At 47.5% G+C, this 20705-nt stretch overlaps 1 protein-coding gene across 1 annotated transcript in view; it reads left to right on the forward strand.

Moving 5' to 3' along the window:
• Window positions 1-15910, forward strand: part of CHRNG (cholinergic receptor nicotinic gamma subunit) — a 41456-nt gene extending 25546 nt beyond the window's left edge. The window contains exons 7-12 of the mRNA XM_060684932.2: window positions 4360-4563; window positions 5393-5507; window positions 6444-6558; window positions 7057-7264; window positions 9224-9357; window positions 12719-15910. Of these exons, the coding sequence (XP_060540915.2) occupies window positions 4360-4563; window positions 5393-5507; window positions 6444-6558; window positions 7057-7264; window positions 9224-9357; window positions 12719-12883 (941 nt within the window). The 3' untranslated portion in view covers window positions 12884-15910. The remainder of the gene's footprint in view (window positions 1-4359; window positions 4564-5392; window positions 5508-6443; window positions 6559-7056; window positions 7265-9223; window positions 9358-12718) is intronic.
• Window positions 15911-20705: the final 4795 nt, after the last annotated feature.

Consider the following 20705-nt stretch of genomic DNA (forward strand, 5'->3'; position numbering starts at 1 on the left):
CTGGACATACCCAGTTCCTGTAACCGTTCCTCATATGTCTTAGCCTGCAGTCCTATAATAAATCAAGGATTACCTCTAATCAATAAGACCAAAATAAGCCTCTTCCCTGCCTCTTTCATCACCTACCAGATATTTGCGGGATGGTCTGTAATACCTTTGCTTCTTCCGATCCAGCCTCTTCTATCATGGCATCATAGAATGCATGGGTTGAGAGAGACATTTGAGATTTTATTTTTTTCTTTTATTTTATATCAAATTTATATACCGCCCTTCTCCCCGAGGACTCAGGGCGGTGTACAGCCAAAGTAAAAACATAAACTACAAACTTTAAAATACAATTAAAAAGATATATATATATATTTGGCCCCGTAATTAAAAGCAATGACAAAACAATTAAAAACATTTAAAAAAGTGTTAGGCCAGCCCGGCTTGCTGAAAAAAGAAAAAGTTTTAAGGGCACGGCGGAAAGCACCGTGGTTCTCTAAACATCTAAATGCCAATGCAATTTTTCCCCTTCTTTTAAATTTTTAAACTCAAATTTTAATTCGTTTTAAATTATTGGGAGTTTTAAATTGTCTTGGGCAAAAATTATTTAATTGGGTTTTAATCATGTCTTAACTTTTGTATTTATGTGTTTTATTTCGTGCCTGTTCACCGCCCTGAGTCCTTCAGGAGTAGGGTGGTATACAAATTTAATAAAATGAAATGAAATGAAATGAAATAAACAATGTCAACTGGTGACCCCCAGGAGGAGAGCCTTCTCTGTGGGGGCACCTGCCCTCTGGAATGAATTGCCCCCGGAGATACGGATGATCCCTGACCTATGCGCCTTTCGCCGTGCCCTCAAGACGTTATTGTTCCAACAAGCTGGGCTGGCCTAAACATGAATTTTAATGGTTGTTTTAGTTTTTTAATAATATTGGGGCCAAATTATTTAATATAGGTTAAAATTGCTTTTAAATTTTTTGTATATGTGTGTTTTAATGTCAAGCTGTGCACCTGCCCTGAGTCCTTCGGGAGAAGGGCGGTATAAAAATGTAAATAATAAATAAGTAAATAAATAAATAAATGGCATTAACCAAAGGATACAATCAAAATAATGGGAGGTACCACTCTATAAAGCCTCAGTAAGACCACACCTAGAGTACCGCATCCAGTTTTGGTCACCACGATGTAAAAAAGATGTTGAGACTCTAGAAAGAGTGCAGAGAAGAGCAACCAAGATGATGAGGGGACTGGAGGCTCAAACATACGACAAACGGTTGCAAGAACCGGGCCAGGCTAGTCTAGTGAAGAGAAGGACCAGGGGAGACAGGATAGCATCTTCCAGTATTTGAGGGGCTACCACAGAGAGGAGGGGGGGTCAAGCTGTTTTCCAAAGCACAAGAAAGAAAGAAAGAAAGAAAGAAAGAAAGAAAGAAAGAAAGAAAGAAAGAAAGAAAGAAAGAGGGAGGGAGGGAGGGAGGAAGGAAGAAAGAGAAAGAAAGAAAGAAAAAAAGAAAGAAAGAAAGAAAGAAAGAAAGAAAGAAAGATATCTGATGGACAGAAGACATGGCTAGTCTAGTGAAGAGAAGGACCAGGGGAGACATGATAGCAGTCTTCCAGTATTTGAGGGGCTACCACAGAGAGGAGGGGGGGTCAAGCTGTTTTCCAAAGCACAAGAAAGAAAGAAAGAAAGAAAGAAAGAAAGAAAGAAAGAAAGAAAGAAAGAAAGAAAGAAAGAGGGACGGAGGGAGGGAGGAAGGAAGAAAGAGAAAGAAAGAAAGAAAGAAAGAAAGAAAGAAAGAAAGAAAGAAAGAAAGAAAGAAAGAAAGAAAGAAAGAAAGACATCTGAGTGAACCATGGATGGACAGAAGACATGGCTAGTCTAGTGAAGAGAAGGACCAGGGGAGACAGGAGAGCATCTTCCAATATTTGAGGGGCTGCCCCAGAGAGGAGGGGGGTCAAGCTATTTTCCAAAGCACCTGAAGGCCAGACAAGGAATAATGGAGGGAAACTGAACAAGGAGAGATTCAATAAGGAGAAATAAGGAGAAATTTTCTGACCGTGAGAACAATCAACCCGTGGAACAGACGTTGCCTTCGGAAGTTGTGGGAGCTTCATCCCTGGAAGCTTTCAAGAAGAGACTGGACTGCCCTCTGTCAGAAATGGTGTAGGGTCTCCTGCTTGGGGGTGGGGGGGAGGTTTGGACTAGATTTTATTTTATTTATTTATTTATTTCAAATTCAATAGATGACCTCCAAGGTCCCTTCCAACTCTGTTATTCTATATTCAATGGAACAGAAGTTGCCTTCGGAAGTTGTGGGAGCTTCATCGACTGGAGGCTTTCAAGAAGAGACCAGACTGTCATTTGTCAGAAATGGTGTAGGGTCTCCTGCCTGGGTGGGGGGTTGGACTAGATGACCTCCAAGGTCCCTTCCACCTCTGTGGTTCTGTTCTTCCGTTATCTTGCCCGACCCTTGCCGAGTGCAAAAAATCCTGAGCTGTTGGATTGGTGCAGTATCTTCAACCACACGCATAATCCACACATTTCTGCAGCCAACCAAGATTTAGAGCTCAGCAGACTTTGGCTGTCATGTTAATACAGCTGGTAGGTCCTTACCCCAGCTGGTTAAAGGGATTGACAAAATCTCCTTGGCGTGTGTGAATCTGCTGCATCTTAATAAGTCTCTGCAGCAAGAGGCTTGATTTCCCCTTTGCTCCTAGAGCTGATGGCGAGGTTGACGCTGCTTTCTCAGGGGCCTCCCTCTCCCCCTCCCCAAATTCTGAGCCCCTGCGGAGGCTGACGGGTCTCCGTCATGTGTTAAATAGCGGATTGAAAACCCAAGCCGCGTCTTCCGGCAACGAGAGGTTTTTATTTTTATTTTTTTATTACAAGCCAGTCATTTCGCCCTGTTAAAAAGCTGTCGCTCCAGCAGATGACATGGGCTGGGAGACACAACGCAGGAAACCATCAGCTTAATAATACGTTTCCGCCTGGTGTTGGCACCGCAGCTGAGAGATGGAAAGAAAAGAGAGGTTTTGGGGTTTTGTTTTTTTTTTCTAAGAGACACCTTGGAGATCTCGTGGAACGATAAAGCAAAATGTTTGTAGCTCAGGGTTGACACGAGGGGTTGAGCTCAGGAGGTTTTCTTGCAAAGGTTTCATTACCCAACTAGGTAACATCATCAGTGCTGGAAGGGAGGGGGGTTTGCAGAAAGGAGGAGGAGGAGGAGGAGGAGGAAAAGGAGGAAAAGGAGGAGGAAGAGAAGAAGGAGGAAAAGGAGGAGAAAGAAGGAAGAGGAGGAGGAGGAAGAGGAGAAGGAGGAGGAAGAGGAAGAGAATGAAGAGGAGGAGGAGGAGGAGGAGGAGGAAGAGGAGGAAGAGAAGAAGGAGGAAAAGGAGGAGAAAGAAGGAAGAGGAGGAGGAGGAGGAAGAGGAGAAGGAGGAGGAAGAGGAAGAGAATGAAGAGGAGGAGGAGGAGGAGAAGGAGGAGGAGAAGGAAGAAAAGGAGGAGGAAGAGAAGAAGGAGGAAAAGGAGGAGAAAGAAGGAAGAGGAGGAGGAGGAGGAGGAGGAGGAGGAAGAGGAAGAGAATGAAGAGGAGGAGGAGGAAGAGGAGGAGGACTGTGGGGTCCTTGGTGCTCTCTGAGCTTGGTGGTTTTCTTGCAGATGTTTCATGACCCAACTAGGTAACATTATGAATAGACTGATGATGTATTTTGGGGGCTCTGCAGCTTCCATGTTGCATCTCAGCCCAGCGCTTGGCTGAAATCCCCTTGCAGGAATCTGAGTTCGGGTTCTCGCTTCTCGCTTTGGGACCCTTCATTCAAGACCCCAAGCAGTCCAAGCAGGCTTCTGCTTCAGCCTTTCTTACAGAACATAGAATGGTAGGGCTGAAAGGGACCTTGGGAGGCCTTCCAGTCCATCCCCCTGCTCGGGCAGGAAACCCTGTACTGTTTCAGACAAAATTTCAGGCTGCAGTGAGTTGGCCATGGTGAGTTGGCCGTGGTGAGTTGGCCATGGTGAGTTGGCCGTGGTGAGTTGGCTGTGGTGAATTGGTCATGGTGAGTTGGTCATGGTGAATTGGCCGTGGTGAGTTGGCTGTGAGTTGGCTGTGGTGAGTTGGCTGTGGTGAGTTGGCCGTGGTGAGTTGGCCGTGGTGAGTTGGCCGTGGTGAGTTGGCCGTGGTGAGTTGGCCGTGGTGAGTTGGCTGTGGTGAGTTGGCCGTGGTGAGTTGGCCATGGTGAGTTGGTCGTGGTGAGTTGGCCCTGGTGAGTTGGCCATGGTGAGTTGTACACTGTAAGTTGTACGCGGTGAGTTGTCCTAGACCTTCCAGGGTGTGAGATGTGCTACGGCTGATCCGATTCTCCTTCCGGCAGAGAATGGCGAGTGGGCGATCAAACACCGGCCGGCCAAGAAAGTTGTGAATGCCGAACGCTCCACCCCGAGCGACATCGGGTACCAGCAAATTGTCTTCTTCTTGATCATCCAGAGGAAGCCTCTCTTCTACGTGGTCAACATCATCATCCCCTGCGTGCTCATTTCCTCCGTGGCCCTGCTGGTCTACTTCCTGCCTGCCAAAGGTCAGCATCCTGGTGGCCTCGTGGAAGAAGTCCTTGGAATCATCAGGCAGAAGGAAAACCTGGAGATCCCCTAATGAAGCAGGGGAGGAAAAGTTAAAAAATACTGTAGTATTGAGACAGCATGAATTGGGGTCCATCAGGGGCTCTTCTAAAATTGCTGGGGTTCAGTGGCAGAGCGGGATACGATTGGAAGGGATCCCTGGTCCAATTTCCCAAATATTTTGTCTCAGCGTAACAGAGAACGAGAATATTGGGACAGTATAATCCTTCCCTTCCCTTCCCTTCCCTTCCCTTTCCCGTTTCCTTTCCTTTCCTTTCCTTTTTCCCTTTTCTTTTTCCTTTTCCTTTCTCCTTTCCTTTCTTTTTTCCTTTCTTTTTTTCCTTCTTTTTCCTTTTCCTTTTTTCCTTTTCTGTTTCCTTTCCTTTTTCCTTTCTTTTTTCCTTCTTTTTCCTTTTCCTTTTTTCCTTTTCGTTTTCCTTTTCTTCTTCCTTTCCTTTTTCCTTCCCCCTTCCCTTCCCTTCCCTTTTTCCCTGTCCTTTTTCCTTTTTCCCTTTCCCTTTTCCTTTTTTCCTTTTCTGTTTCCTTTTTTCTGTTTCCTTTCCTTTTTCCTTTTTCCTTTCCTTTCCTTTCTTTTTCTCTTTTTCTTTTTCTTTTTCTTTTTCTTTTTCTTTTTCCTTTTCTTTTTCCTTTCCTTTCCTCCTTCCTCCTATCCTCTTCCACTTTCCACCTTCTGCCTTCCCCCTTTCCCCTTCCCTTCCCTTCTCTCCTTCCTCTTCCCCTCTTCCCTGCCCTCTTCCAAGAAGAACCAACGCTCTCTTATTTCTGCAGCCGGTGGGCAGAAGTGCACGGTCTCCATCAACGTCCTCTTAGCCCAGACCGTCTTCCTTTTCCTGATTGCAAAAAAGGTGCCGGAAACGTCTCAGTCGGTGCCTCTCATTGGAAAGTGAGTGTTTTGCAAAATGGACAAAATTTGGATACTGGAGCAGGAAGTGAACGATAGATCGATAGATGATAGATAGATAGATGATAGATGATGGAGAGAGAGAGATTATAGAGAGATAGAGAGATGGATAGAGAGATACCGTAGATAGATAGATGATAGATAGATGATAGATAGATGATAGATGATGGATAGAGAGAGATTATAGAGAGATAGAGAGATGGATAGAGAGATATCGTAGATAGATAGATGATAGATAGATAGATAGATAGATAGATAGATAGATAGATAGATAGATAGATAGATGATGGAGAGAGAGAGATGATAGAGAGATAGAGAGATGGATAGAGAGATACCGTAGATAGATAGATGATAGATTGACAGATAGATAGATAGATAGATAGATAGATAGATAGATAGAGATAGATAGACAGATAGATAAATAGATAGATAGATAGATAGATAGATAGATAGATAGATAGATAGATAATAGCTAGAGATAGAGATAGAGATAGAGAGAGATGGATAGATAGACAGAGAGAGAGATGATAGATGATGGAGAGAGAGAGAGAGGTGGATAGAGAAAGAGAGAGAGAGAGATACCGTAGATAGATAGATAGATGATAGATAGATAGATAGATAATAGAGAGATAGAGATAGAGATAGAGAGACAGACAGAGAGAGAGCGATGGATAGAGAGAGAGAGAGAGAAATACCATAGATAGATAGATAGATAGATAGATAATAGATAGATAGATAATAGATAGATAGATAGATAGATAGATAGATAGATGATAGATAGATAGATAGATAGATAGATAGATAGATAGATAGATGATAGATAGATAGATAGATAGATAGATAGATAGATAGAGATGGATGGATAGATGAAGATAGATATCAATAAGATAAACAGCATGATCCCATTTCCATTGAAAGGTACTTAACCTTCCTTCTGGTGGTGACCATTGCTATCGTGGTGAACGCCGTGATTGTCCTCAACGTTTCTCTGCGCACGCCCAACACCCATTCGATGTCCAAGCGAATCCGACAGGTGAGTCCGAAGGAGGCTCTGCTTTCCACCCGCAAGGGATGAGTGTTGGGCCTTCTCCTCCATTTTCCCCCGAGGTTTGGTTTTAGTTTTGGTACCTTCGACTCAAGCTTGGCGGCGTGTTTTTTTTTTAAATAAGGGGTTGATTAATTTACATTCATCGATCTAATTTAGAGGTCCCCCGATTCGAAACGACCGTCTAGACCAGGGATGTCCAACTTTGGCGACTTTAAGACTTGTGGACTTCAATTCCCAGAATTCCCCAGCCAGCCATGCTGTGACCAGGGGGATGCAGCAAGTGTGAAAAACAGTCATAAATCACTTTTTTTCAGGGCCGTTGTAACTTTGAACGGTCACTAAACGAACTGTTGTAAGTCGAGGACTACCTGTATTCGGTCTCTTCCCTGCCCCCCCCCCGCCCTCCCGTGAACAAATGGAAAGTTTTCCTGGCGTTCCTTTCTGTTCCCGCTTCCCAACGTGTTTTAGCGCCTGGCTCTGTAGGTCTTCCTGCACCTGGTGCCCAATTACCTGGGCATGCACATGAGACGCATCTCGCTCCCCGCTGGGAATCGGCTCACGCGGCGACGGAGCTCCCTGGGGCTGATGGCCAAAGCCGAGGAATACATGCTGTGGAAAGCCCGAAGCGAACTCCTGTTTGAGAGGCAGAAGGAACGGGACGGGTTGATGAAGATCCTCCTGGCCAAGATCGGTGAGCTTGTGGCAGGCCGGAGGGGAATGTGGCTGGGTTAACGGGCAACGGTTTGGGAAGATCAGAATAGATCTTACAAAAAGGGCGGGAAAGGACCTTGGAGGTCTTCTAGTCCAACTCGCTGCTCAGACAGGAAACCCTATACCAGTGGTGGGTTCCTCCCGGTTCGGCAGAGCTGGTAGCGGTGACGATATGACGTCACCGAACCGGTTCTCCTCCCCCGCCCTCCCACCCCCCCACCCACGTTATTCTTACCTTTTATTTGGCCCCACCCCCAATCTATTGCTGCCTCCTGAGTCCCAGCTGATGACTAGAGGGAAAAAAACTGTTTAAACTCTTGCCGCGGGGCTTCAAGGGGCCGCCCTACAGCTGATCAGTGTTAAAAGCAAACAAATGAGTCGGGTCGTAAGTGCGAGGACTGGTCGTAAGTGCGAGGACCTTCCAGAAATGACTCTGACCAGCTAGCCACGCCCACCTAGTCACATGACCTCCAAGCCACACCCACAAAATAAGCCATGCCCACAGAACCGGTAGTAAAAAAATTTAGAACCCACCCCTGCCCTATACCCATGACGGCGAACCTATGGCACGTGTGCCACAGGTGGCACGCGGAGCCATATCTGCAGGCACGCGAGCCGTTGCCCTAGCTCAGCTCCAGCGCGCATGCATGCGCTGGCCGGCTGATTTTTAGCTGGCCACACTGACGACACTCCTCCTCTCCCAGGAGTCTCCACGCAGCCCGTGGAGACTCCTGGGATAAGTACAGGGCTCGCGCGGAGGCTCCAGGAGGGTGTTTTCGGCCTGCGGAGGGCCTCTGGGGGAGAGAGAGAGGCTGTTTTTGCCCTCCCCAGGCTTCAAGAGAAGCCTCTGGAGCAGGAGTGAAATGCTCCCGGTTCGGACCGGATCACCCGATCCGGTAGCAATGGTGGCAGGTGGTTCAGAGAACAGGTAGGAAAAATCCCTGCGGTCCTCCCACCCCCCGTGCCCAGCTGAGTTGCACGATCATCAGAGGCTTTTTTTTTTTACTTTTAAAAGCATTTTTTCTACAACTTCTGATGAAAAAATGCTTTTAAAAGTTTTTAAAAAAAGCCTCTGATGATCGCGCGGCTCAGCTGGGATCGTCAGAGGCTTTTGAAAGCATTTTTTTCTGCAACCTCTTGGCCGAAGAGGTGGTAAACAAAATGCTTTGAAAAGTCTCTGACGATCCCAGCTGAGTTGCCTGATTGGCAGAGGCTTTTCAAAGCATTAGAAAAAATGCTTTGAAAAATAAATAATAAAAAAAAAAAGTTGGCCACACCCACCCAGTCACATTACCCACACACACACCAAGCCACGCCCACAGAACCGGTAGTAACAAATTTGACATTTCACCCCTGCTCTGGAGCCTGGGGAGGGCGAAAAATGGGCCTACCGGAAGTCTGGAAATGGGCTGTTTCTGGCCTCCTGAGGCTTCAGGGAGGCCTGCTAGGCCCAAAACGGGTGTGCACATGTGTGGGAGAGTGCACGGGGGGGTCGCGCATGCATACGAATGGGGTGGGCACATGGGGGGGCATTGGATTATGGGTGTAGGCACACACGCGTGTGCAATAGGGCGCACACATGCACTTTTGGCACCCACCCGCCCCACACCTATGCTGTCCTATTTAGGCATGTTTTTGAGATTGGAAGGTGCACGCATGAGCAAACACATGCGCAGAAGGGCGTGGCCATGTGTGCATGGTCACATTTGCGAACCGTTAGGGAAAGTAAGTGAGTCCTACCCCTGTTAGTTTCCACCCGTTGCCTCCATTAGCGATGGAGATTCCAGCCGCCATTGTGGTCGCGCATCGAGCATGGTGTCAACGCAAGTGCTGCGCCGACAGAAGCGTATTAGACGTTCAGGCAGAAATTGCCAACTCTTCGGAGCTACTCCTTGTTCTTGGTCTTTGATGTTTTCCCTACTTTGATTTCCATTTCAAGGAGAAGGCTTGGAGAATGGAGGCCCCCAGGACTTCTGCAACAGCCTACGCCACGCTGCTCCGGAAATCCAGTCCTGTGTGAAGGCCTGCAACCACATCACCAAGACTTTGAGAGAGAAGAATGATTTTGATAGCGTAAGTGCCACGGAAAGAGGGAAAGCCACGTTCACTGGGGCAGGTTCAACTTCCTAAGTTGTATTAACAACAATCCTAAGTTGCATTAACAGACGGATACAATCAAGATCAAGTGAGGTACTAATACCACTCTATAAAGGCTTAGTAAGACCATATCCAGTTTTGGTCACCACCAGTGGTGAAATGTAAAATTTGTTACTACTGGTTCTATGGACGTGGCTTGGTGGTGGTGGGGGAATGTGACTGGGTGGGCGTGGCCAATTTTTTTTTTTACTTTTAAAACCATTTTTTCTACAACTTCTTCAGCGAAGAGGTTGTAAAAAAATGCTTTCAAAAGGCTCTGACGATCCCAGCTGAGTTGCTTGATCGGCAGAGGCTTTTTTTCTTTTAAATGCCTCTGACGATCGGGCAACTCAGCTTGGATCGTCAGAGGCTTTTAAAAGAAAAAAAAGCCTCTGATGATTGCGCGGCTCAGCTGGGCATGGGGGGCGGGGAGGGCAGGGATTTTTGCTACTGGTTCTCCGAACCACCCGCCTCCATTGCTACCAGATCGGGTGATCCGGTCCGAACCGGGAGCATTTCACCCCTGATTTTTATGTTTATGAAGATTGATTCTCACGTCTGGAGCTTCACCTCCTGTCCTTCCATGTTTTCTTGAGAGGCAGGTTAAAAAATCTTTGGAAAAAAAAAAGAAAGGAAAACTGGAAATCTCGCCATTCGGCTTCATTCCTTTGGAAAGAAAATAGACATTTATCAGCATTTCTCTTAGACCCGAATCGGAGAAAGCAATCAGAAACCACATTCATCTATTCTCTCTGGCAAGCCGAAATTGATCATCAGATTGTATTTTCAACCTCTCTCTCTTTATTTCCCTCAGCAGTTTTTTCCCCCCATTTGGACTTCATAAATAAGTTAGATTTAAAGTGCTGGAAAACAAATTGTTCAGCGGGGAAACTTATTTTGTTTCGTGCTTTTTGTGCAGGAAAGGTGTCCAAATTGTCGGCTGTTTCACAGCCTCTGAAAAAAAAATTATTTTTTTCTCTGTAAAAAGAAAGGTTTTCCCCATCCCGCTTTCTTCGTTACAAAGTTTTCCAGCCCGTGGAAACTTTTGTTAGCTGTCTCCAGTGGTGGGATTCAAATAATTTAACAACCGGTTCTCTGCCCTAATGACCGGTTGGGTGGATGTGGCCATGGTGGCAGAGGTGGGTTTCAGCAGGTTCTGACCAGTTCTGCAGAACCGGTAGCAGAAATTTTGAGTAGTTCGGAGAACCGGTAGTAAAAATTCTGACTGGCCCCATCCCCATCTATTCTCTGTCTCCAGAGTCCCAGCTGATCAGGAGGAAAAGGGGATTTTGCAGTAACCTTCCCCTGGAGTGGGGTGGGAATGGAGATTTTACAGTATCCTTCTCCTGCCACACCCACCAAGCCATGCCACACCCACCAAGCCACACCCACAGAACCGGTAGTAAAATTTTTTGAAACCCACCACTGATAGTGGGCATGGCCAAGGGTGTGTAACAGTCAGCCCCCGGCCTCCTGCAGCCCCCTGGGAGCAAAAACGGGCTGCGGGGGGACTCCTGGAATGGGTGGGGCAGTAAGGGGAGGGGCCAGCCAGCAATTTAACTACCGGTTTGCCCGAACCGGCTGAATCCCACCACTGGCTGTCTCTTTCTCCAACCATGACATTGTGGAGGGTGTGTGCGTGTGTCAAAATCGGGAAGATGAGGGGTGCATTGTCACGATCGAAGCCCCACCTCTCTTGCACACATAGGTGTACCAAAGGTTGTCTTCTTTGCAGTGGAGTCAAAGCGATAAGAGTTTTGCACCTTCGGGTGCTATGGTACCTCAGGAGGTGGGACATTGTGGCTCTTAGCTCTCCTATTGGTCAACTGGGGGAGTTCTGATGGGCTAAGGTGATTCTTTACCAGTTAGTTATGTAACAAGAGTAGAGTAGAGTAGAGAAAATGCCCAGAACAGAACAGAACAGAACAGAACACAGATAGCCCTAGAGTTAGGAATGTAATGGAGCCTGCCCAGTCCATTCATAACCCAAGGATTCGTGGGAGTGAATCTCGTACCTTGAAGGGGATCACTCCCTCCTTTACCCACATATTCGCTAATCGAATACGAAGTTCGTTAAATATACATGAAGTATTTCAGGGTGAGGAAGGCCATGGGGGTGGGGGAGGGCTAATGATAGATTAGGCCACCTGCCTAAGACCACCCAAGGCCTCCCCAACCTACTGAAATATCTCATGCTCCCCCACAATTGCTTCCCCCACCCACCCAATCTGCCGCGCCGGGTCACTTACCATGTGAAGATCTAGCAAGAAGTCTCCTTTCTAGCCTCTTAGCCGTGTCCGCCCCTCCGACGCTCCGTTCGGACCTCCGCAGGCCTCCCCCGGCACGTTGCAGGCCAAAATGGAGGTTCTCGGGGGGAGTCTCGGGAGGGGGGGTGTCTCCCAGATGTCCTAGGACCACTCTTTTAAGAAACGCAAAATGTTGTGAGTTTTAAGATTAAAAAGGCACCCGCCAGATTTAAATATCATACACCTTAGCAGAAAATGTGGGTAAAAATTATAGGAAATGTGTGTATCAATCTTTGGGTGTTTTCAGAAAGGGTGCCCAGAATATGGCAAAAGGGGGCAGGATGAGGGTGAGCTGGGAAGGAAAAGAGGCAGAATTAACAGAAATTCATCTGAATTTAAGACGGAGACAACTGAGATATTACCGTAATCCGGCTTCCTTCCTATCTGGCAGATAAATTTAATAAATTAATAGATTCTCCTGCTAAATTTTAAATAAATGAAATAACTCTTATTGTATCTTCTCAAAAATCCCCCAAAGATAGCCTCTAGCTCAGAATTTCTCAGCCTTATTTCTCAATCTTATTTCTCAACTTTAAGCAACTTTAAGATGGCATGGACTTCAGCTCCCAGAATTCATAGCTGGCTGGGGAATTCTGGGAGTTGAAGTCCACACAGGTCCATGCTGTGAAGCCCACACATGTGAGGAAAAAAGCTGGATCTTCCTGTGTGTGTGTGTGTGTGTCAAAAAACGATGGGAGCTGCCACCATGATGGAAATTCTACTCTAGGTTTTACTTGTGTCGTACATACGTGGCTGCCATCTTGACTTTTTTGACTCTTCTGCGGAGAGGCAGAATTTGAGTTGCATCTGAGTCCTTGGAAAGCTTTTTTTCGAAAGGACCAGAAAGCCTTGGATGACATACAACTATGGTTCGACATTATACAACCATGGTTATAAGGATTTCTCCAGGGCCCACCGTTCTTCTCCACCCCAACATTCGGAGAACTCTTTGAGTTCCCTTGATTTATTTATTTTTCTTTCTTTCTTTCCAGGAAAACGAAGAATGGATCCTGGTGGGCAGAGTCATTGACCGTGTCTGTTTCCTCATCATGGCCTCCGTTTTTATCTTCGGCACCGTTGGCGTCTTCCTGATGGCGCAATTCAACCAACCTCCGGCAGCGCCTTTTGTGGGAGATCCAAGGCTATTCCTGCCCTAGGAGTGGGCCAGGAACTAGATCCACAGATCTCAATTGGGTCCTCTCCTTGGAGGAATTTCATACAGAGAGCTAGGCTGCAATGCAAGGCTTTTGGGGGAGGGGGAGTCTAACCTAGGAACTCTGGGCTTCCGCCATCTTGCAGAAATACAGGTAATCCTTGACTTACAACAATTCATTTAGTCACCGTTCAAAATTACAACGGCACTGAAAAAAGCGACTTATGACCATTTTTCACACTTACAAACCATTGCAGCATTCCCGGGGTCGCGTGGTGAAAATCCAAATATTTATACTACCGGTTCGGTGGGCGTGGCTTGGTGGGCGTGGCAGGGGAAGGATACTGCAAAATCTCCATTCCCACCCCACTCCAGGGGAAGGATACTGCAAAATCCCCATTACCTCCCCACTCCAGGGGAAGGATACTGCAAAATCTCCATTCCCTCCCCACTCCAGGGGAAGGATACTGCAAAATCCCCATTACCTCCCCACTCCAGGGGAAGGATACTGCAAAATCCCCATTACCTCCCCACTCCAGGGGAAGGATACTGCAAAATCTCCATTCCCTCCCCACTCCAGGGGAAGGATACTGCAAACTCTCCATTCCCACCCCACTCCTGGGGTAAGGATATTGCAAACTCTCCATTCCCATCCCACTCGGGGGCCAGCCAGAGGTGGTATTTGCCGTTTCTCCAAACTACTCAAAATTTCCACTACTGGTTCTCCAGAACCTGTCAGAACCTGCTGGATTTCACCCCTGGTGCAGAGGTGGTATTCAGCCGGTTTGTACCAGTTCAGGCGAACCATTAGCGGAGATCTCAGGTGGGCCCGCTCACCCCTCCCGGCTCTATGCTGCCCTATTTAGGCACGGTTTTGAGGATGGGCGCATGCATGGAAGGCGCGTGCGTGAGCAAAACACATGCGTGGAAGGCTGGGCACATGTATGGAAACTGCGCGTGCACACGAAGCGAGTGAGCATGCGTGCGGCGAACCGGTGGCAACAAAATGTGAAACCCACTGTTGCTCACATGATCAACATTCAGATGCTTGGCCACTGACTCATATTTATGACGGTTGGGGTGCCTTGGGGGGGGGAATCATGTGATCAGCTTCTGTGACCTTCTGGCAAGCAAAGTCGATGGGGAAGCCAGATTCACTTAACAACCGCGTTACTAACTTAGCAAGTGCAGTGAATTCATTTAACCACTCTTGCAAGAAAAGTCGTAATAGCGGGCAAAATTCACAATGGCTTTTTCACAACGGCTTTGTCCCATTTTTTTGACCTTTCTTGCCACAGTTGTTAAGTTAGTATAACACAGTTGTGTTCTGCCCCGGCTACAGACCCCAAAGAATGCAGCACACACATAGTCCGTTCAAACCTTAGTTTACAATAAACCAGTCTTTTATAACAACGGCTGTTAATTAATTGCATTAACAGCCGCCAAGAATTCAAAGAAGAATAACTGAAAACTTACTATAGTTGGCAGAATGCCCAGAAGCAACTTGCAGGAAGCTGATAAGATAAGCAAGACAAGACATGAAGGTATGTGAATGAAGTTGTTCCCTGCAAATTGCTTCAGTCGGCCTTCCTCCTTAAATAGGCTAAGGGAGTGGCCAATTAGCTCCAAGACTTACTCTCAAGGAGACCTCCTCCTGAGGAGCCACTCCTGCCTTTTGGCAGCTCTGCGCCCCCGTGCATCGAGAAGAGGCTCCTCCTCTTCTTCCTCTTCACTTAAGGGAGCTTCTGGAGGTTCTGAAGGCCCTGGCTGAATCCCTGCCTCTGGCACCACATCTTCTCCAGCCTCCTCACTGTCCGACTCGAGTGCCAGCTGCACAGGCTGCTGGCGCAGCACCACTCCAGCCTCCTCGCTGTCAGAATCAGCTACTAGCTGCACAGGCCGCGTACAGGCCACAACAGTTGTTAAGTGAATCTGGCTTCCCCATTGACTTTGCTTGTCAATGGGACACCCCCCCCCGGAACACTGCAACCGTCACAAATGTGAGTCAGTTGCCAAGCATCTGAATTTTTATCAGGTGACCTTGGGGGATGCTGCGAGGGTCATCGGTGTGAAAAACGGTCGTCACTTTTTCGGGGCCGTGGTAACCTCAAATGGTCACTAAGTGAACTGTTGTAAATCGAAGACAACTTGTAATGTGAAACAGCTTATATCCAGCAAGGGATCCTTTTAATATCATTACATAACATCTGCCTGTCCTGGATCCTTAGGAAAGACTCGACAGGCGGATAAAAATGCCAAATCGAAGTTCGACGTCTGGCTGACCGTGCGGCCTATCGCAATAATAATTCTTACGGATGTTTTTGAAAAGAGGGTTTTTTTTAAAATGCCCGTCAGGTGATTTATTGCAAGGGTTTCGAAGGGTGTTTTATCCCAAAAGGAGGCAGGATTCATTTCCTACTGATAAAGATACTATAAATTACATTATTTCAAAAAGGAGAAAAATCAAATAAAAAATGTGCGTCGGGGGGGGGGGAGTTAAAAGAATTTGAAGGCTTTTCGGTGTGGGAAATCTCTTCCCCGGGGAGCAGTGGCGGGATTCAAAAATTTTTTTTACTACTTCCTGTGGGCGTGGCTTGGTGGGCGTGGCTTGGTGGGCGTGGCAGGGGAAGGATATTATAAAATCTCCATTCTCTCCCGACTCCAGGGGAAGGATACTGCAAAATCCCCATTTCCTCTCAGGAGGCAGTGAATAGATTGGGGGTGGGGCCAGTCAGAAGTCGTATTTACCGGTTCTCCGAACTACTCAAAATTTCCGCTACCGGTTCTGCAGAACTGGTTAGAACCTGCTGAATACCACCTCTGCCAAGGAGCCTAGCCTGGGGTCCATGTTAATCCTTCTGGGGTACTACATAACTTGGAGAGGGGGGTGCAATTAAATTTCCCAACAGGCTACAATGTTCTGGAGGGCAGACTAATAAGGCCGTGAAGGTGTGTAGGCACCGCACACACGAACATACATAAGATGAAAAAAAGGAGCAGTTGCCTTCAAAATAAAAGCTCTAGAGATGAATTGCATGCATGGTGCACTTATTTACATTTAATTTCGATCAGTATACAGCTGGAAGGGACCCTGGAGGTCTTCTAGTCCAGCCCCCTGCTCAAGTGGGAGACCCTATGCCAGGGGTCTGCAACCTTAAGCACTCAAAGAGCCATTTGGACCCGTTTCCCACAGAAAAGAAAACACCGGGAGCCACAAAACCTGGGTAGGTGTGGCCAACTCGATGTCACTCACTTCCACCAGTCACATGACCCCTCCCCTTAGCCATGCCTACCCAGCTGGTCATTAGGGCAGAGAACCAGTTGTTAAAAAAACACCGGGAACCACAAAAACTTTTTGACATATCTCTCCCCTCCCTCTCTCTCTGTATCTCTCTCTGTCTCTCTCTCCCCTCCCTCTCTCTCTCCCCCGCTCTCCCTCTCTCTCTGTATCTCTCTATGTCTCTCTCTCCCCTCCCTCTCTCTCCCCCGCTCTCCCTCTCTCTGTATCTATGTCTCTCTCTCCCCTTCCTCTCTCTCTGTATCTCTCTATGTCTCTCTCTCCCCTCCCTCTCTCCCCCGCTCTCCCTCTCTCTCTGTCTCTCTCTCTCCCCTCCCTCTCTCCCCCGCTCTCCCTCTCTCTCTGTATCTATGTCTCTCTCCCCTCCCTCTCTCCCGCGCTCTCCCTCTCTCTGTATCTATGTCTCTCTCTCCCCTTCCTCTCTCTCTGTATCTCTCTATGTCTCTCTCTCCCCTCCCCCTCTCTCCCCCGCTCTCCCTCTCTCTGTATCTATGTCTCTCTCTCCCCTTCCTCTCTCTCTGTATCTCTCTATGTCTCTCTCTCCCCTCCCTCTCTCCCCCCCGCTCTCCCTCTCTCTCTGTCTCTCTCTCTCTCTCTCTCTCCCCTCCCTCTCTCCCCTGCTCTCCCTCTCTCTCTGTATCTCTGTCTCTCTCTCCCCTCCCTCTCTCTCCCGCGCTCTCCCTCTCTCTGTATCTATGTCTCTCTCTCCCCTTCCTCTCTCTCTGTATCTCTCTATGTCTCTCTCTCCCCTCCCTCTCTCTCCCCCGCTCTCCCTCTCTCTGTATCTATGTCTCTCTCTCCCCTTCCTCTCTCTCTGTATCTCTCTATGTCTCTCTCTCCCCTCCCCCTCTCTCTCCCCCGCTCTCCCTCTCTCTCTGTATCTCTCTCCCTCTCCCCTCCCCCTCTCTCTCCCCCGCTCTCCCTCTCTCTCTGTATCTCTCTCTCTCTCTCCCCCTTTCTCTGTATCTCTCGGTCTCTGCCCTGGCCGCTTCTCCATCCCCTGTCGTCACCCTTACCTTCTAAGGCCAGGAGAGGAGTGCCTGGGAGGGGGGGGCGAGGGGTGGGGACAGCCAGTGGTGGGATCACCCGACAGGGAGCCACAGCAGAGGGCCCAAAGAGCCACATGTGGCTTTGGAGCTGCAGGTTGCTGACCCTATACCATTTCAGACAAGCGGCTGTCCAGTCTCTTCTTAAAAACCTCCAGGGTTGAAGCCCCCACAACTTCTGGAGGCAAGTCGTTCCACTGACTGGAATAAAATGAATGAGCTGGAAGGGACCTTGGAGGTCTTCTAGTCCAGCCCCCTGCTCAAGCAGGAGAACCTATACTATTTCAGATAAGTAACTATCTAGCCTCTTCTTAAAAACATCCAGTGATGGAGCGCCCATGATTTCTGGTGGCAAGTTGTTCCACTGGTTAATTGTTCTCACTATTAGGAAATTTCTCCTTAATTCCAGGTTGCTTCTCTCCTTGATTGGTTTCCAACCATTGTTTCTTGTCTTGCCTTCTGGTGTTTTGGACAATAAATTCTTCTTTGTGGCAGTCCCTCAAATACTGGAATACTGCTATCATGTCCCCCTTAGTCCTTCTTTTCTCTAGATGGCCAAACCCAAATCCTGCAACCGTTCTTCATATGTTTTAGCCTCCAGACCTTTAATCATCTTAGTTGCTCTTCTTTGCACTTTTTCCAAAGTCTCAACATCTTTTTGGTAACGTGGTGACCAAAACTGGATTCCGTATCCCAGGTGTGGCCTCACAAAGGCTTTACAAAGTGGTACTAATACTTCGCCTTGTTTTGATTCTACGTCTCTGTTTACACAACCAAGGATTGTATTAGCTTTGTTTGGTGGCTGCTGCTGGCTCATATTTAAGGGGACGCCCTCTAGTACAGGGGTCTCCAACCTTGGCAGTGGTGGGTTTCACATTATGTTACTACCAGTTTGCCCTGCGCGTGCGCCCCCGGTTTGCGTGCATGCCTGCCTTCCGCACATGCGGTTGGCCTTCTGGCATGTGCTTTGCTTGCGCACCTTCAGTGCATGCGCCCAGCCTCAAAAACATGCCTAAATAGGATGACATAGAACTGCGGCGGCCACCCATGATTTCTACTACCGGTTCTGGCGAACCGGTCTGAACCGGCTGAAAACCACCTCTGAACCTTGACAACTTTAAGCCTGGCTGACTTCAACTCCCAGAATGGGAGCTGGTTGGGGAATTCTGGGAGTTGAAGTCCGCCAGGTTTAAAGTTGCCAAGGTTGGAGACCCCTTGTTGTGGCTCCGTTACCTGAGCCTGTGTCATCGGCAGGAGAGGACTCCGAGAGCGAAGGAGAGGAGTTGGCAAGGCCTCCCTCTCCAGTTCCCTCCTCTCTGGCAATGCCTTCGGTGTCCGCCGAAGGGCAAGAGATAGGGCCGGGGCCAAGCACGTCCCCGCAGCCACAGGTGGACAGTGATGAGGGTAATGAGTCTTGGCTGGATCCACGCCAGCGGCGCAGAGATAAGCTCGCGCAACAGAAGAAAAGGCGTGCCTGAGATTAGGCTGAGTCACTGGACCACACCCCACCGGATATAAAAGGGAGCGTGGTGGCCAGTCAAACTTTGTGACAAACAAAGCTTAAAGCTTCCATGCCATTCTGCATTGCCGGACTTTTGCTATAGACTTTGCTGGATTATCTCTGGACTTGATTGACTCTGTAATTATTGAGCTGTTTCTTTTGATGTACCAGAAGTGGGGAGAAGTTATCTCTCTTCTTCGTAAATAATAAACTCTTGGCAGGCAGCCACTAGGTTGTTGCCAAGTTCCGTTATCATAAGGAAAAGGATTTTGCCGGCTGGTTTGGTCTTTAACTCTTGAACGTCTGTTGGTGTGTGTGCGTGTGGTTGGGGACAGAACACCCCTGCTCTGGTACATTTCCAATTGACCTCATGGGGGCCGGACAGGGACAGTCACAGGGTCTGATGTGACCTGGGGGAGGGGGCATCAAAGGCCCAGGTCTGACATAGGTGTTGCAAAACCTCATGTTAGGAAGGGTTCATGTGTTCTCAGCTGGTGTTTTGGCAAAGCCGAGCGGAGACCTTCTCAAATATATCAAACTGATTCTGCTTTGAAGGATGAAGTTCTGGGAAATTCCCCAGAGGAGAAACAGAATGTCGTGAATTCTCCGGAATATTTTTTTCCTCCCACCCAGCTTGAATTTTTTTTTTTTTGCACATCTTTAGTGCGTCGCAATAACTTTCCATTCCTCGCTGATATTTCTATAATTTCCGACTCGATTCCATTTTAATAGTTTGCTCTACGCTGGAATAATAGCTTTTAATGCTTTGCTATTCATTAGCAGCCTGTTATTGTTAGGCTGGTTTTTCTCTCTTTCCCCCCACGCCCCCCCCCCTTTTAATTGTTTACATCTTAGAAACTTTCCATGTTTTAAAGTAACTTTCTAATCTGCAGAAACGAATTTCATTATTGGCTGCGTTAGGAAATTTAAAAGTCAATAAAGAATTGCAGGCAGATTTGGTACAGACTAAACTCCTGAAGCGTTTAGAAAAGCAAGGCAGAGAAAGTCACAGATGCATTCTTATGAAGCATATAACACGGATGCACCGGATTGGACCCTAAAGTAATTAGATAGGACTTATGGATCATCGTGCGCTGATCTGATTTTATGACCTTATTTTTGCAGCAGTCATTAAACAAAGACGGTAGACAAAAGCAAACACCAAGGTCATTAAACAAATTGTTCTCCACGATCTGTTTTTTTATTTTTGCTGGAAAACGGAATGAAACGGAATTCCAGGCTTCTGCAAGAGATTACAGAATAGATTATGGAAAAGATTCAGGTAGCCGGTCCTGTAGAGGTAGTCCTCGACTTATGACCACGATTGACACCCCCCCCAATTTATGTCACTAAGCGAGAAATTGGTTAAGTGAGTTTCTCCCCCTTTTACGATTTTTCTTGCCACATTTAAGTGAATCGCTGCCGTTGTTAAACGAGTAATGCCGTTGTTAAGTGAATCTGGCATTCCCCGTTGACTTTCATCGGCAAAATGTGATCACATGACCCTGGGACACTGCAACCGTCATAAATATGAGCCAGTTGCTTAGTGTCTGAATTTTGAGCTGGTGACCATGATCAGGATGATGCCACGGTCGTAAGTGTGAAAAAATGGTCGTAAGCCCCTTTTTTTGGTGCCGTTGTAACTTCAAATGGTCACAAAACGAACCGTTGTAAGGTGAGGACCACCTGTATCAGTATTCGGAAGGCAACCGCAGCAATACAGAAAGAAAAGGAGTGGGGTTGCTTCCCCTTCGTTACATCCTGCTACAGGTAGTCCTCAGCCTACGACCGTAATTGAGACCACAATTTCTGTTGCTAAGCAAGGCATTTTGTTGAACCGCACCTGATTTGACAGCATTTTTGCCGTGGTGGTTAAAGCAAAACCACTGCAGTTATTAAATGAATTAGGCAGTCGTTAAACAAATCCAGTGTCCCCTCATTGATTTTTGCTGGTCAGAAGACGGTGGGGAAGGTCGCAACT

This window comes from Pantherophis guttatus, chromosome 6 (genome assembly GCF_059756535.1).
Source record: "Pantherophis guttatus breed Tessera chromosome 6, ASM5975653v1, whole genome shotgun sequence".
NCBI lineage: Eukaryota > Metazoa > Chordata > Lepidosauria > Squamata > Colubridae > Pantherophis > Pantherophis guttatus.